The sequence below is a fragment of the Euphorbia lathyris genome, chromosome 8 (assembly GCF_963576675.1).
Source record: "Euphorbia lathyris chromosome 8, ddEupLath1.1, whole genome shotgun sequence".
In the NCBI taxonomy this organism is placed as follows: Eukaryota; Viridiplantae; Streptophyta; class Magnoliopsida; order Malpighiales; family Euphorbiaceae; genus Euphorbia; species Euphorbia lathyris.
Window position 1 is genome coordinate 53,989,055 of NC_088917.1, and position 15,744 is coordinate 54,004,798.

The following is a 15,744-nucleotide window of genomic DNA, read 5'->3' on the forward strand; positions in this document are numbered from 1 at the left end:
TGCCCACATGTCACCTTCACAGATATTATAAATTAACAATCTAATATGGCTTTTGTACAGTTATGCGGAGTTCCACCAACCAACAAACACTTGCAACTCTTCCAACTAATTTCTTTCTTTCTAATTAACAACTGTTTTTCTCATCTTTCAAACTGCCTGGCATTTCCATAAACAACTCTCAATCATAACTGCCATTCAATTTATTTAAGATTTCAACAACCCTCTTCAAACAATACTTAATTAATTATAACGATACTACTAAATTATAGTACAAACAATGCTAAAAAAAACCTTGAATCAAAGCAAAGTTAGTTGATGTCCCTCACACTAACTCTCATCCAAGCCATGCCTATCCTTTTCCCCATTTTATCACTTTACCAGGAATGTCTTGTTATGGCCATTTTATAGATTTTACTTTCTCCTCAAGTGAGTTCTATCGCCAATTTTAGCAAACTTTGAACCAAATTGATCACAATTCATAATTTTTTACCCTTTGAAGCAATTCTTAGTTAAGTTGCCATTAATTTATAACTAAAAAGCAAGCAAACTATATATCTTACTTGTACACAAGGTTCATCCTACACACGCTTACAGATCAAAATTTCAACCAATAATTACAAAAACTAAGAAAACCCCTCAAATATAGAAAAGATTAAGAACAAATTAGAACATAATTAACAGAACCCTGAAATCTCCTAAAAATTGCTCTTAATAATCACACATTTTCAACATCAGAGCATGCTTACCAGAATTCATACCTAATTTTTTTGGTGTTCAAGATCCTTTCTGTATATGCACATATGAGAGCTTGATTGCAGACTTTGCACCTCATTTCGGTGTCCAGAGCCCGTAAAAGAATGATACATACTAGTACTACTAGAGCTATCTGTACATTACATGCATATGAATTCCAATTCCGGAGAAAACTTAGGCTATAATTTATATAAAGAATGTAGCAGATTTCTCTATCAGATTAGGCCTGTGAATGATGATGTCAAAACATATGGCACAGTTGCCAGTGGACCGCGTTGTTGAGCAAGGTCATGGATGTCTCTTACAATGTCAAAAACTGCCTCGGGTTGGGCTAATTTAAGCGCATTCTCCGACATTGTCTCAAGTTCATCTCTTTTGATGCTAAACCATTCTGTCACCATTCTTGCTGTTTCTTTAGGACTTCTGGTAAATACACCAGCCCCATTGTCAACTACATAAGGCACATTGCCCTTTTCCTGCAATTACCGAATGAATTAGGACCGAAAATAATTGCTTTTTTCTATCTGTGACAATGCAGATGATTCATCACTTACTTGTCCCGGGATGTAGTCATTGAGAATAATAGGAAGCCCTCTAATCAATGCCTCCGCAATTGTACCTGGTCCGGCCTGTAAAACATACAATGCAACAGATTCTATCAGCTTTAGTTCACTGAACATCTTGATACAATGTTGAACATATAAAGAAACATCTTTAGCTTACTTTCGTGATTATGCAGTCGCAAGCGCCCATCCATTTCTCCATCTGTGTTTCAAATCCTCTAACCTAGCATAGGAAAAGGTAAATATCAATTAGTGTGATTCTTTTCATTTTGTATATACACTTTGTTTTTAGGAGTTGATGTGAAATCAAATTACCTTAACTCTGATATTCCAGTCGAGAGATTCCAACGTCGATTTAAGAGCCTTATTACGCCCGCATATGATGATCAATTGCCCAATGGGTTTCCCAGTTTCCATGTCGAAAAGTGATTCCCCGAGAGCCTCTGCAGTTTTCCTAACTGGCCCCATACCTTCACCTCCTCCCATCAGCAAAACTGCTGGCAAATGAGGATCCATATCTAGCTTTTCTCGTAATTCATCCTATGAAATAAGATAGTCAAATAAGATTAAAATTCCATCCTACAAGTAAATGTGTGCAAGTATTTGAATGTAAGATCTATCTTATGTACCTTAGAAAGAACAGCACGGGCAAAAGATGGCCGAATGGGCAACCCGAATACCCGAACTTGAGACTCTTCCAAGCCATCTAGTAAAGCCCTCTTGGCTACCTCATTTGAAGGGCAGTAACATCTATTGACTCCTGGATGAAACCTGAAACAACAATGTTAGTCTTGATTGTGGAAGCAGCCTTGAAATGAATACTCTTTGTTGTGTGAACTAACCATGTAGGATGACACGAATTGAGGTCCGTAATGACTGTAACGAAAACAACTTTCTTTTGCAGACCTTGCCATTTAAGAACCAATAAAGGAATGTGCTGCATCATTGGATGGACACTGATGATAATGTCTGGTTTGTACTCCATTAAACCAGCCTCAACCTCCCTTAAGTCATACAATTGAATAATGGGTATTAGAATAATTCAGATTTTGATTAATCCAATCACATGTACAGCTCAAGAAACAAAAGTCATTGTAGCTTCAACAGCAATCATCATTATTTGAACTTAATTATTAACTTCAATCATTGAAGAATGGGAAAAAGTTAAAGTAAAATACTTGGCATAGTAGGCAGCAATTGCAGCAAGATAGCAGGAATGGATCCATCTAGGAGAAGTACCGTGAAATGCAACCTTCCATAACTGTACATGCTTCACCATGAATTTATATTGTCTCTCCATGTCATTCAATGGCCAACCTGTGTACTCTTTCCACACATCTTTTACAATTATCTAAAAAAACCACAAACAAATTAACAATTTAGAAAGAGATTAACCAAAAGATCCGTGCTTTAAAAATCCCCAAATTTGAAAAATTTATGCAAGGCAGATCCAAATAAGTGAAACCGAGAAATGCTCACCCTGTATTCATCGCCAAACTCGAGCTTAAAAGCATCACGAATGGCCTCAGCAGAAGCACGATGTCCACCGCCGGTATCACTCATAAGAATCAAAACATTTTTTGTTCTTTCAGCGCCAATTTGCACAAGCTCCATAGTTCCATCTTCCTCCTCATAATCATCCTCAGTTTCATGAATATAAAATTTCTTGCCGAGATGGTTATGATGATTGTTGTTATTAAAGCTACTAGTATTATTTGAGCTAAAATTCCCGTACACTCTCTGTAACACCTCCGATATCGACGCCTTCCGGGGAGACGCCACTTTCATCACCATTTCCGAGCCAAAAAAGGAACCAACTTTATGTATATACAGAAAAAGAAAAGATGAATAGAATTAGATAACAGGAAAAACCCAATTGGGGAAAGGGGACAAATTTGACCTCCCGCCAACCGGAGCGAGATTTTCCGGCAAGAGGGTTTAGAGAGAGAGAGAAGAGGTTTGTGCGTGTGAGTTGGCAAGAAGTGAGGTGATTTAAATTTAGGGTGACAGGGGTAAGGGATGCAATTATGGCTATGATATGGAATTATGCTAAGGAATTTTATTTTGAATGATGGTATATGAGAATTTAGGACCGTCAGATCCGCATTTTATTTTCGAATGTTCCAATGTGAAGATTCGAATCTTTCTCTCTATGCCAATAGGGAATTTTCTTTTTTCATTGGTGGATGAGATTATTTTTGGAGTTTTGCTCTTATGCCCTCTCTATTTTTGGTATTTGTACTTTTTGTTGGCTACAGCCTGCATTTGCACGGTGAAATTTGAATTTAATTTAGGCAAACTGATATTCTCTTTTTTTTGTTGGCAGTAAAAAGTCTAGGTAAGGGTAGGTCAAACTGATATTCTCATTTTTTTGTTATTAAAAAATTTCAATGTTTGATTTATTTATAAAAATGAAGGGTAAAAAATATTATTTTAAATAATAAAATACATATATATATATTATAAAATGTTATATAATAATGAAAAAATACAGATACTATGAAAATTAGAAGCAATAAAACATCATATTTATACATGCTAAAGCGAGTATAAAATCCACAAAAGGAAAAAAAAGATTATAAAAAAACTATAAAAGAGACGACTAACAAAAAAAAAAAATAAACCATATCCTTCTCGTAGGTCTAATCCCGTTGAAATAACGGATTAGATACATCAATTCTATTACTCCGTTAAGTTCCGATTTCTCCTTCCACATATAATTGACAGAATTTAACGGAGTAATATCAATGACGTGTCTCGTTCCGTTATCTATGCCTAAATTGGTATCTTTTTCAAACGTTAAACTTATATTTGTGCTATTTTGTACGTAGAGCCTAAATTGATACTTCTCCAAAAACCATACGACTATTTTGATACCTTATCCCTAAAATATATAAATTTCAAACCAACTAAAGTGCAAGGAAAGAAAATGAAAATATAAATTTAAAACTAAACCTAAAACATATATGGGCTTCCTTTTTGAAAAACTAAAAAAAAAATCATGAAAAACTTCAAAATGTTGTTGTTTCCATAGAAAAAACTAAAAAATATTGTTTTATAAATATAACCAAACATTATATTTCTTGCAGTTCGAAGTAAAATACTAAAACTGTTTCGAAAATGTGAATTAAACTGTTCACGTGTCTTTAAGAGAGTATGGAACATAATCACATGCGATGAAACTATTATTAAGAAACCAAATGAGTATGCTTTTAATTGGTGCACTTTTTTTTGGTAGGAAAAAGAAAGAAAAAACAAACAAAAGCCCCATAAATTAACCCGGGATTAGCCAAGGAAAGCTAACCCCCACCTGATCATCCGAAAAGTAACGAAAAAAGGAAGTCCAGAGGAGAAGAGAAAGTTGAGACTCCCAATAACCTCACATGACCCTCAGTATCAAGACGGTCTGCCACCCGGTTCTGCTCCCTGAAGACATGGCCAAAGCTCATGGTATCGAAGGAAGCACGCAATCTTCTGATTTCTTTAACTAAATTTTGGCAACCTAGACACATAGCCTTATTATCAGAGATCATTTTGCCCGCTTCGAGGTTGTCCGATTCCACGATTAGTCTTTTCAAACCCAGATTTTTGGCGAGTCTAAGCCCAGAGAAGATCCCCCAGAGCTCAGCAATAAAGATGAACAACAGTTCTCTAGATAGTACTAGATAAATTATCCTCCTTGAAGCTATTAATAATAGTATTGATTTTCTTAGAGAAGAAAACAAGTAAATTAGGAATAACAATAGCTCTATCTCCAAAGATATCAGCATTCCTCCACTACCAAAGCTGGTGACAGACAACGGCAAAGAGGATAGCACCATGCTCCAGCTCAGGCAATAACAAACCACTAACCCCATCTATAAACCAATCACGGTCAGAATGGGCAAAGAAATCAGAAAGCAAATGGACCGGAAGAACTTTCCTCCACACATTTTTACTCTTAGCACAATCTCTAAGAACATGGCAGATGGTTTCCGCCTCAGCTCTGCATCTACAACAAGTATCAGACTCCACTAGATGGCGTCTTTTCCTTTCAACATTTGTAAGCAACCTATTCTTTGCACCAAGCCACAAGAAACTCCTAATGCGATAAGGAACTTTCAAGACCCAAATATTCTTCCAAGCGATGGAAGGAGGAGCATCTAAATTAAGATTAAAGGCCTCAAAAGCATATTTGCAAGAATAAGTACCATTGTTCGTAAGGGACCAATAGTGATTATCCCTATCTTCCTCCTTACTACTAACTTTAACTCCCCGAATCTTCAGGAGCGTTTTCAGACTAAGGTAAGCCTCAAATCTCGACCAAACCCAATCTCCCTTCGAATCCACAACATTAGCAATACTCCAATTACGAATCTCTAGAGGCGGCAGAAAAGTACAAACATCTAATAACGGCTTCTTCCCAAGCCAGATGTCATTCCAAAAACTAATTGATCTACCATTACCCACCGACCAACCAATCCCAGAGCAAAACTCAGAAAACACATCATTAACCCCTTTCCATAAGAAAGAACAATTAAGAACCCTCTCTTTTGATCCCCCAAAAATCCTATCCTTCCTATATTTCCCGCACAATAACCGAACCCAAAGAGCAGACGGGGATTGCCACATCCTCCAAAGCAGCTTCATTAACAACACTTTATTATTGTCCCTGGCTTGTCTAATCCTCAAACCTCCCATATTCTTAGGTTGGCAAACCTCTTTCCAAGGAACAAGATGAATTTTTTTCCCCTCTTCCGAGTCCCCCCACAGGAAATGACGATTGATTTTATCAAGACTATTAAGAACAGGCTCCGGTAGCCTACAAACTTGCATTATGTGATTAGGAGCCGCACAGTTCACTGATTGGATCAAGGTAAGACGGCCCGCAAGTGAAAGGGATTTAGCTTTCCAACTAGCACATTTACTATTAGATCTATCGAAGATCTCTTTAAAAGAAGCTTTAGAAACTCTATCACTATGGAGAGGAACCCCCAGATAGTTACCAAAAGCCTTGGTTAGAGGAATACCAGAAATCTCACTCATCCTTTTACAGACCCTTTGGTCCATATTTTTAGAGCACAACATTCTAGACTTGTGGATATTAAGCTTTTGACCCGAAGCAGAGCAAAATTTACTGAGGATATCCATAATCACACCAATTTGCTCCTCACTTCCTTCAACAAAGATCATAACATCATCAGCAAAGAACAAATGAGTGGTCGGGGGACATAATTTATTAATGGAAACCGGATGAAACTTCCCAGTGCTCACAACATCTTGGATAAGATGAGTTAACCTCTCCATAGCAATAACAAATAAGAACGGGCTCATAGGGTCCCTTTGACGGATACCCCGGGAAGGAGTAAACTCCTCGGACAAATCCCCATTAATCAAAACTTGGAAGACAGGAGAAGAAATACAAACCTCAATTAATTTCCTCCAATTATCCGGAATCCCAGCTCTCTCCAGACTATCTAGAAGAAAACTCTAGTTAATCCGATCGTAAGCTTTCTCCAGATCCAGCTTCAGAGCCACAATACCACGCTTACCCTTTTTGACCTTCATCGAATGAACCATCTCCTGATCGATAACAATATTATCCATCATCTGTCTCCCCGGGACAAAACTGCCTTGATTCTAGCTAATAATATTAGGGAGAATATACCGAAGTCTATTAGCCACGATTTTGGTAACCACCTTATAAATCACATTACACAGACTAATAGGTCTCATCTGTAAGAAAGAGGAAGGCTTCTCCACTTTAGGAATCAGGACCAGAAGAGTTTTATTCACTAGCCTAATATCCTCAGACCCATTAAAAACCCCTTTTACAAAACTACAAATTCCTTCTTTTACAGTTTACCAATGCTTATGATAAAAGCCGGTCGGGAGTCCATCAACCCCAGGAGCTTTAGTAGCACCTATGCTAAACACCGCCTGACCAATCTCTTTCTGATCAATAGGGTGAAAAGCTTCAATAATCTTATCCTCACAAACCATCGGAAACGTAGACCTAGAGAGAGCTTCATCCAAATCCACCGGGTCTTCTTTAAATAACTCTTTATAGAAATTGAGGGCCAAGAGACTGATTTCTTCATCCTCATAAACCCAATTACCATTAGGATCTTTGATAGCATCAATCTGATTTTTCTGCCTTCTGATAACAGTAGAAAAATGAAAATACCTCGTATTACGATCTCCATCTTTAATCCAAGCTTTCCTTAATTGGTGAACTTTTAGTTTCACAGATGTTTGAAGATTGTGGGTTTGGACTTATATTTTTTTTTTTTTTAAATCAATTTTTTTTATTGGAAATCCTTATCAATGGTAAAATAATTGTTCAAATATACTATGGATAAACATATTAACTAGTCTCGAAAGTTAAAAGAGAATCAAAATAAATGATATAATTAACCTGAAATTTATGTAATTTTATTTTGGGTTTGTACAATTCTTAACTTTAATCGTTTTTTCCTGTTAATTTGGTGGCTATGATAAATTATAAAGATCAATAGTAAAAATGGAAGTACTTTCTGCTGGTTTATAGTTTTGATCTTAATGACTAAATTAATTTTAAAATATTTAGATTTAGTGTTCATAGAATGAAGATTCAAAATATTGTGAGATTTTTTTTTTAAGAAAGGTATTTTAAGATTTAAATTTAGTATTTATATGACTTTGACTAAGAAAATAAATTTCTTCGGTCACTGCTGTAAAATTAGATTTATTAGAAATTTAAAATGATTATAAAATAAGTTTAACTCTAATTGAACAAATTAATTTGGTGATTCTGAGTCCATATAAAAACTACTACAATTTTCCAATTATCTAATTATTTAAAATGCAATTGATAATCTAGTGGTGTTTTCATATCCAAAAATTACTTCATCCTTTATTCTTTTACTCAATTCCCCATTTATATCTCTCCTTTTTAAAGTTTGAAGCTGACTAAAGTCAAACTTGATAATTATGCTTCTAACTAAAGAAAACTAAAAATAAATTCAAAATTTAATTTCCCTTTCCTTAGTTTCAATCTATCGCTTTTCTAAACAACTACTTGTTTTTCTATTCAAGGAATATCCAACAACAATAATTTGGGGGATTCAATTATAATTATTATATAAAAAAAAAATACTTAAATCTCTTATATTTTTACATGTCATATTATCGGCTTCAATATTTTAGAGGCTCTAAACAGGGACGGTTCTGACATTTTTATGCACCTTTTTAAAAAAAAAACTTATAATAAAAAAAAGTTATACTTAAAAGTTTAAAATAAAAATTTGAGCATATTTTAGACCTATATATTATATTATTTGGTCATTTTTTAGGAATGAATGAGTATTATAACTATATTTTAAAAAATTAATATATATAGTAAAAAATAATTTGGACCTCTTTTGGCTCAGGCTCTAGGTGGTCGCACCCCTGGCCTATGCTAAGAGCCGGCCTATAAACATTTGGGTCTTCTTATAAATTATTGTCCTACTAAATTATAATTTTCATTTTGAATTTGTAAAAATATTTAGAACAAAAAAAAAATTAATCGGTACAAAAGTTGTTATATAATTAACTCAATATGTTATATTATAAAAAAAATTATTTTTTATTAAATCACGTCATAAAACTCAAATACCAAGTCCAGTCCATATAAGCCCATAAAAAATACATATATTATTTTTAAGGATAAGAAATTGTTTGTGATGGTTCATAACCTTTTGCGGTGGTCCATAAATATTCAGCCCTTCTTATAAATTGTTATCCTGCTAGATTATAATTTTTATTTTGATTTTGTAAAAATACTCACCATAAAAAATTTAATCGATACAGATTTTTATGTAATTAACTCAATAGTATAAGTAATTAGTGAAAATTAATTGTGTCCTAAAATATATTGTAACAAGTAAATCAATATATATTAGTTATTTTAGATTGAATATATATTAATATTTTGGTTTAAGGGAAAAATTAAGATTATAAAAAAATAATTATTAAAATTATATAATAATAATAATAAAAGCATATATGAAAAATGAAGAGAAACGAACTTTATATAATAATAAGAAACATATTCTTCTTATTATTAAGAAAATCATGAATCAAAAAATGAGAACCAAAACACACTGATCCAAGAATCAAACTCTCACCTTCTCAAACAACTCTACTATGTTTTTACCATTTAGCCTAGCACTGTATTTTGTTATCAATCCAAGCCTATATAATTTTTAATCATAGCAATCTTAATACTTATCAAATTAAAAAAAAAACGATCTCTACATTTTTTAACGTCAATTGTTGATTGTTAGTAAAATTATATCTAATTCAAAATACAATACGAAATTAGAACTAAACTGATTGGATTTGATACAATGTTCTTTACTTGAGTTAGAATGGACTCATTTGAGATAATTATAACATGACATTTTTATATTAAAAGTAATCAAATCGAATATTCTTAAATTTTTCAGTTAACAATAAAATATTGCTCAATGAAAAGGCATTATAATTGATTTTATTTTAACAATAAATTATAAATTTAACTATATAGTTATTATAGGAGTACAAATTTAATATCTACATATAAAAGAACGCAATTTTAAACTTTATATATATATGATATGGTATAAATTTAGCATTTTTTTATTAACAAAAAAATGTACATTTTCAAGCATTATTATGTAACAACAACGTTGGAGATTGAAAGTGGCCAAAATATCAAATTGCATATGAATTTTGTTTTTTTTATTATTTTTGGTTAATAATACTTAAAATTGCAAACATTAAATTCAATATTACATTATTATACGTTGAATACTAAATATGCCTTCCCTAAATAACCACAAGACTAAATTTGTACTTAGTCCCTTTCTTTTAACTTATTTGCCTCTATCATTTTTGGAAAAATACAAATTTACCCATTACATACGAAATAGTGTAATTTTACCTCTAATATTTCTAGACAAGATTAATTTTACTTATACTTAATAGAAAATTTAAACAAACAGATTTGTACTATTATTTGACTTGTTATTTAATTATCATATCGACCCTTTCAAAAATTAATTATGTTTAAAATATTTATTTTGTTACTAACACATGTATAATCGACCTGTCAAAATGTCAATATTTAAATTTGTCAAATACAAGTTAATTATTTTTCTCTCTCCTCGCTCGGCGGGGACCCTCATTCCTCGTTTCGTTTTGTTTAATGACAAATAATAAGATTGAGTATGAGTTGAGTGATGGAAAAAAAATAAAATTGACCTAACCTGACAACTTTAAAAAAATAACAAAAAATATATATAAAAAGGCAAAAAATAAATGCTAAACTGGGTATATTAATTCGGTTAAGTTTATTATATATATACATTAAAAAAATATTTTGATATAATCAGGGCTGGCCCTGGGCATAGGCCAGGAGTGCGGCCGCCCAGGGCCAAAAGCGGTCATTGTTTTAATATATATATATAAATATAATAATTTTCTTAATAAATGTAGGTATAATACTCATTCATGTTTAAAATGTGATAAAATAATATGATATTTTAAGTCTAAAAAGAATCCAATTTTCTGTTTTAAAATTTTAAGTACAATTTTTTATTATTAAGGATCTCTTATTTTTTATTTCTTCTAGGGCCATACAATGTAAAACCGGCTCCGGATATAATGTATTCATTTTAGTTCATTTTAACTAGTTTTTTTTTAGTGAAAGTGAATAGTTAATTGAGGTAGATTTTATGTTTACAAAAATATAAGAAAACAATTATCTATTTTGATATAAAAAAATAACTAATTAAAGTTGACTTGAGTGGTTAAGAGCATCAAACTCTTTAAGTTAGATCTTGAGTTTGAGTCTTAGGGCATGTTTGGTTCAACTGTTAGCTAATAGCTGTTACGGTTGATGTTAGCTGTTTATAGTTGCAGTAAGCTGTTAGCTGTTGTTGTTAGTTATTTATTATTAGCGGTTTAACTATTAGTGTTTGGTAAAATTATATTAAACTGTTGCTGTTCGGGTTTAAAATGTCTAAAATGGACATGTTTTAAATTAATCAACAAGTGCGTTACTACTTTTTCACGCCAAGAACTGGTCCTAGAAACTTTTCCGATCGATGATGTCACGAAAGACCTTTTCACTCTTTTTCATATCCAATAAGAAGGGGAGCACTTTGACCATATTCACGAGAGTTCGTGCTAAGATCAAAAGTTCTATAAGGGTAAGCTATGTCATGTCACCGGAAGATAGGCCTATTGGACGACACGAGGTGTGCTGGTCGTATCCTATCATCATTTTACCTAGTGGGCATGCTCGTCCAAGAGAGATTTGCGCTTTTCCTTGCTAATTACTATCTAGCCTAGTTGCCTATCTCCGTCACCAATTAATTTTTAATACATAATTTCTTTGGCATGCCCAAAACTAAGGATTCCGGGGAAGCCACCTACCGCTGCGCATACTTTTTAGCCCCTTCCTAGCTTAAGGGGCTTTATAGAAGGGAAAATGTGAAAAAATGCCCATAAAATTGTTTTTGGTTGCCAACATTACTGGTATAATTGCACAATTTTAGACGTTTATTGTAAGATTGCTCCTGGCTACAAATGTTAGGGGTATTTTTGTACCTTATCCTATTATAAAATAAAAACGTTACACAAATTAATAAAAATAATCTATATAAAAAATAAAATATTTATTGAACGCAATAAAATCTTGTTCTCCCAGTAATTATGTTGTAGAAATATAAATAATGTTAAAGAATAAACATATTTTGTGGAAATAAAAAGAATAATTTTGTCAATAACATATAACTACAAACAGCTGTTTATGAAAAGCTCCAAATATGAGCTTTTCGTGAAACGCTTCAGAATGCTGCAGTTTCCAGAGAAAATGTTAAATACTGCGGTTATATAATGGGATGTTTGTTTACCTACTTTTCACCTCCTGTTTGCCTTTTTATTTTAAAAGGCAGAGTTTTAGGTGTTTGGTTAGGCTCCTCCTGTTTGCCTTTTACAGTTGAAAAGCAACATTAAGCGTTTGGTTAGTGACATCCTGTTTGCTTTTATACCTGAAAAGCAGCCTTTTACAAAAGCAGAGAATCTCTGCTTTTTGGAAAGTCAGCCTTTTCCAACAGCAACAGCAAACAGCAAACCGTAACGGCAAACCGTAACAGCAAACAGCAAACAGCAAACAGCAACAGCAAACAGTAGGTAAAACAAACGGGCCCTAAGTCTAACCAAACGCTATATTTCCTGCGTTTTGGAGTGAAACGCTAAACGCTCCTCCAAAAAGCTGAAACAAACACCCTCTTAATATACACTGAAAGCTTTAATTATGACAGGATCCACTTAAACGGTATCTGACGAGTCTCGGTCGAGAAATCGGACAAACTAGATTTAATATATATATATATATATATATATATATATATATATATATTAAAATATTGGTCTTAACTATACTAAAAATATAAAATAAAGAAAACAAAATTTTATTTTAATTTTTTTTTTATAAAATTTTATTTTAATTGAAATGACAGATTTAATTGGCGCTTTCGATCTAATTGATGATCCTAATAAATTATGACTCTAATTGACTTTGATGAGTGATTTTGAGTTTTAAGCCATTAATATAATGATAATATATTTAAGTCCTTGATCAAATTCTTGCCTACGGATTAAGTCATTGATGTTTTAAATGTATATATTACGTATCATGATCAATTTTTTTTAACACATTAACTTCGTAGTTTTTTAAATTAAGACATTAAATTTTTGATGATTTATTTTTTCTAACACATTAAGTCTTTTTGGACGATCAAGTTATACATATGATTCAAACAGTGGCGGATGTAGGGGGTCAAAGGGGTATTTGCACCCCCGAATAAAAAGAAGAAAAAAAATCTAGTCCAAAACGACGTCGTTTTGGTTCCTCTCAAAACGACGTCGTTTTACCTTGTGAGTTTTTGATATAAAAAGAAGGGTTAAGGTGTAAAAATACACCTAACATTTTGGATCAGGAGTAATTTTATCCCTAACGTCTAAAATGGTGCAATTTTATCCCTAATGTTGGAAGTCAATAGCAATTTTACCCCCTAACGTTGATAAATTGGGTCAATTTGAGAAATAATTCATCAAACTGTCTTCTCGGTCATGAATCTTGTCATCTACATTTCACACATGCGTTATTTTATCAGTAACAAATCACAAACATATGTTGGGATGTGAAAAAAATAAGAAAAAAAATATTAAAAATATACTGTCTTTTGTATGAATTAGACAAAAAAAATTCAAAAAACTCACCGAATTTATAAATATTAATATCTAATTTTATTATTAAATTACAAAAAACATTATATCTTTTTTTAGAACAAATTGATATGCAATTGGTGCAAAATAAAGAAAAAAAAATGACTGTATTTTATAATAAAGTCTGAAATTGATCCAATTTATCAACGTTAGGGGTAAAATTGCTCTTGGCTACAAATATTAGGGGTAAAATTGCATCATTTTAGACGTTAGGGGTATTTTTGCACCTTAACCCTAAAAAGAAGCAGTATAGGTAGAGGCAGCAAATCGTTTTCAAGATATGACAAATCGTAGATATCAATTGCCACCTCGTAATCGTCGATCTACTTAGCATTACAAGTTTTTTTTTTTCTTATTTTAAGACATTTTATATCGAATAGCAATTATATACTAAAATATATTTTTTCAATTAATGCTATTTTGTCTAAAAAAAAATTTACATAGACTTTTACCCCCCTTCCCTCCCCGCTCAAATCCTGGATCCGCCACTGGATTCAAACTTCATTTAGCGCAAGTAAAACTACCAACATGACATTGTTTTACTACGTCAACTATAAATTGTCACTCCAAATAATTTTTTTAACTATTTTATTTTATAGAAATAGTGATATCTTGACATTTATAAGTATGCAACCGAGTTTGAATTATTTATATAATTGCGTATCCGAGCTTAATATGTTAAGAAAATAATTGATCAAAATTTTCTTTTAAAGGCTTAATGTATTTAAAACAAATTGATCAAATGCTTTTAACATATTTATTTAAAAGATTAAACACTTAATCAATAAAAAGTTAATTAATTAGAGGCTAAATATGTGTTTTTCTTTACTTTATAAGATAGTAATATGCTAAATGCTAAATGAATTATTCATATAATTGACCTATTAATAGGGATTAATAGGTTAAGAAAAAATTATCAAAAAGAAAAATGTGTTAAGAAAAATTATGGACCCTGTATATTAAAAAAGTAAGTAATTGATTATTTAGATAATTAAATTAATAAAATATATATTTTGGCTTAATAGTGTAATAACTTAAGGTGACAGTCCCCAGCAATCATATAGCTGACAGTTCATTTTCCTGATATATTTTGCTTTTTTTTTTTTTTTTTTTTAATATATTTTGCTTTTTCTGTGGGTCCATGTTTCTTTATATCTTCAATTTCCTGTACCATGATGTTATTTCTTTTTTGGCTTATCATTGAAAAGATATTAATAATATTAATTATTTATGAGACTGATAGAGAAACTGAGCAAAAAAATAGATATTCGACCACAGTGGGAGTCGAACCCACGACCTTTTGATCCGAAGTCAAACGCGCTAATCCACTGCGCTATGCGGTCGAGAATGAATGAATTGGAAACGAATCATATTTATACAAAACAAGACAGACATTTTTTTTTTCAAAAACAACAAGTAAAATCGTGGTTTTTTAGACGAAAGATATTATATATATAACTGAATCTCAATAAGTTCGATAAGATCAATCAAAAGATGTTTTGACAAACACATCCGTTATTCTATTCGCCTCATTTCTAACCTATAAAGACGGGCTATTATATGATTCTAAAAGTGCTCCAAACTTCATAATATCTGTTCGTCATCCACACATCCCCTCAAAAACTTCTTGGGCATCCATTTCCACTATGACTCGACCCCACGTTTGGCTACGAATCCATTCAAGTGTCAACTTCAGGCCATAAGCCTCGCATAGACACCATGCATGTAAAGCACCCTTTAAGCGATAATCTGCCCCATCCAATTCCTGTAGACAAAACCAAAACCTATCCTCCTAGAGTTAGCATCCATGGATGCATCAATATTGAGCTTAATATCGTTCGGAGCAGGCTGCATCCACTTAGCTTGGGCAGGGGACACATAGATGGAGGGGCTTGTGGATAGCCGATTACAGGCCTGGTCCCTAGAGCATCTCCAAGCACTACAGAGCACACATATAAGCTCGACAGGAATTTATTCCAAAAAAAAAGTTGTTTCTTTGTCGCTAGAGTTCCCATACAACCATTGCGATGACCTCATATTTCTGTTGAGAAAAAACACTAGTGAACATTCCTGCTAACCAGTCCCGGAACGAGCCATCTTCCCCCGCAACAATGTCAACTGCCACTCTCCTCCAACAGTCCCCCAACAA

General features: G+C 32.6%; 1 protein-coding gene and 1 non-coding gene across 2 annotated transcripts; both read right to left on the reverse strand.

Annotated features, from left to right (window-relative positions):
- Nucleotides 1-576: 576 nt before the first annotated feature.
- Nucleotides 577-3,352, reverse strand: LOC136204077 (monogalactosyldiacylglycerol synthase 2, chloroplastic). The gene is made up of 8 exons (XM_065995262.1): nucleotides 2,796-3,352; nucleotides 2,495-2,667; nucleotides 2,159-2,320; nucleotides 1,946-2,087; nucleotides 1,632-1,856; nucleotides 1,477-1,539; nucleotides 1,308-1,382; nucleotides 577-1,229 (listed from the first exon to the last, which is right to left on the reverse strand). Exons 1-8 carry the CDS (start codon nucleotides 3,108-3,110, stop codon nucleotides 969-971), a joined length of 1,416 nt encoding a protein of 471 aa, XP_065851334.1. The 5' UTR covers nucleotides 3,111-3,352; the 3' UTR covers nucleotides 577-968.
- Nucleotides 3,353-14,864: 11,512 nt separating this feature from the next.
- Nucleotides 14,865-14,938, reverse strand: TRNAR-UCG (transfer RNA arginine (anticodon UCG)). Its single transcript has one exon. It is a non-coding gene; the product is annotated as a tRNA-Arg (tRNA).
- Between the last annotated feature and the right edge of the window lie 806 nt (nucleotides 14,939-15,744).

What these genes read in the sequence shown, in the direction of transcription:
- LOC136204077 (XM_065995262.1), bottom strand. Translation starts at nt 3,110, where the DNA reads ATGGTGATGAAAGTGGCGTCTCCCCGGAAGGCGTCGATATCGGAGGTG. An exon ending in CCCGTGCTGTTCTTTCTAAG is followed by an intron (nt 1,857 to 1,945) that starts GTACATAAGATA and finishes CTTATTTCATAG; the next exon opens with GATGAATTACGAGAAAAGCT. An exon ending in GCGACTGCATAATCACGAAA is followed by an intron (nt 1,383 to 1,476) that starts GTAAGCTAAAGA and finishes TATGTTTTACAG; the next exon opens with GCCGGACCAGGTACAATTGC.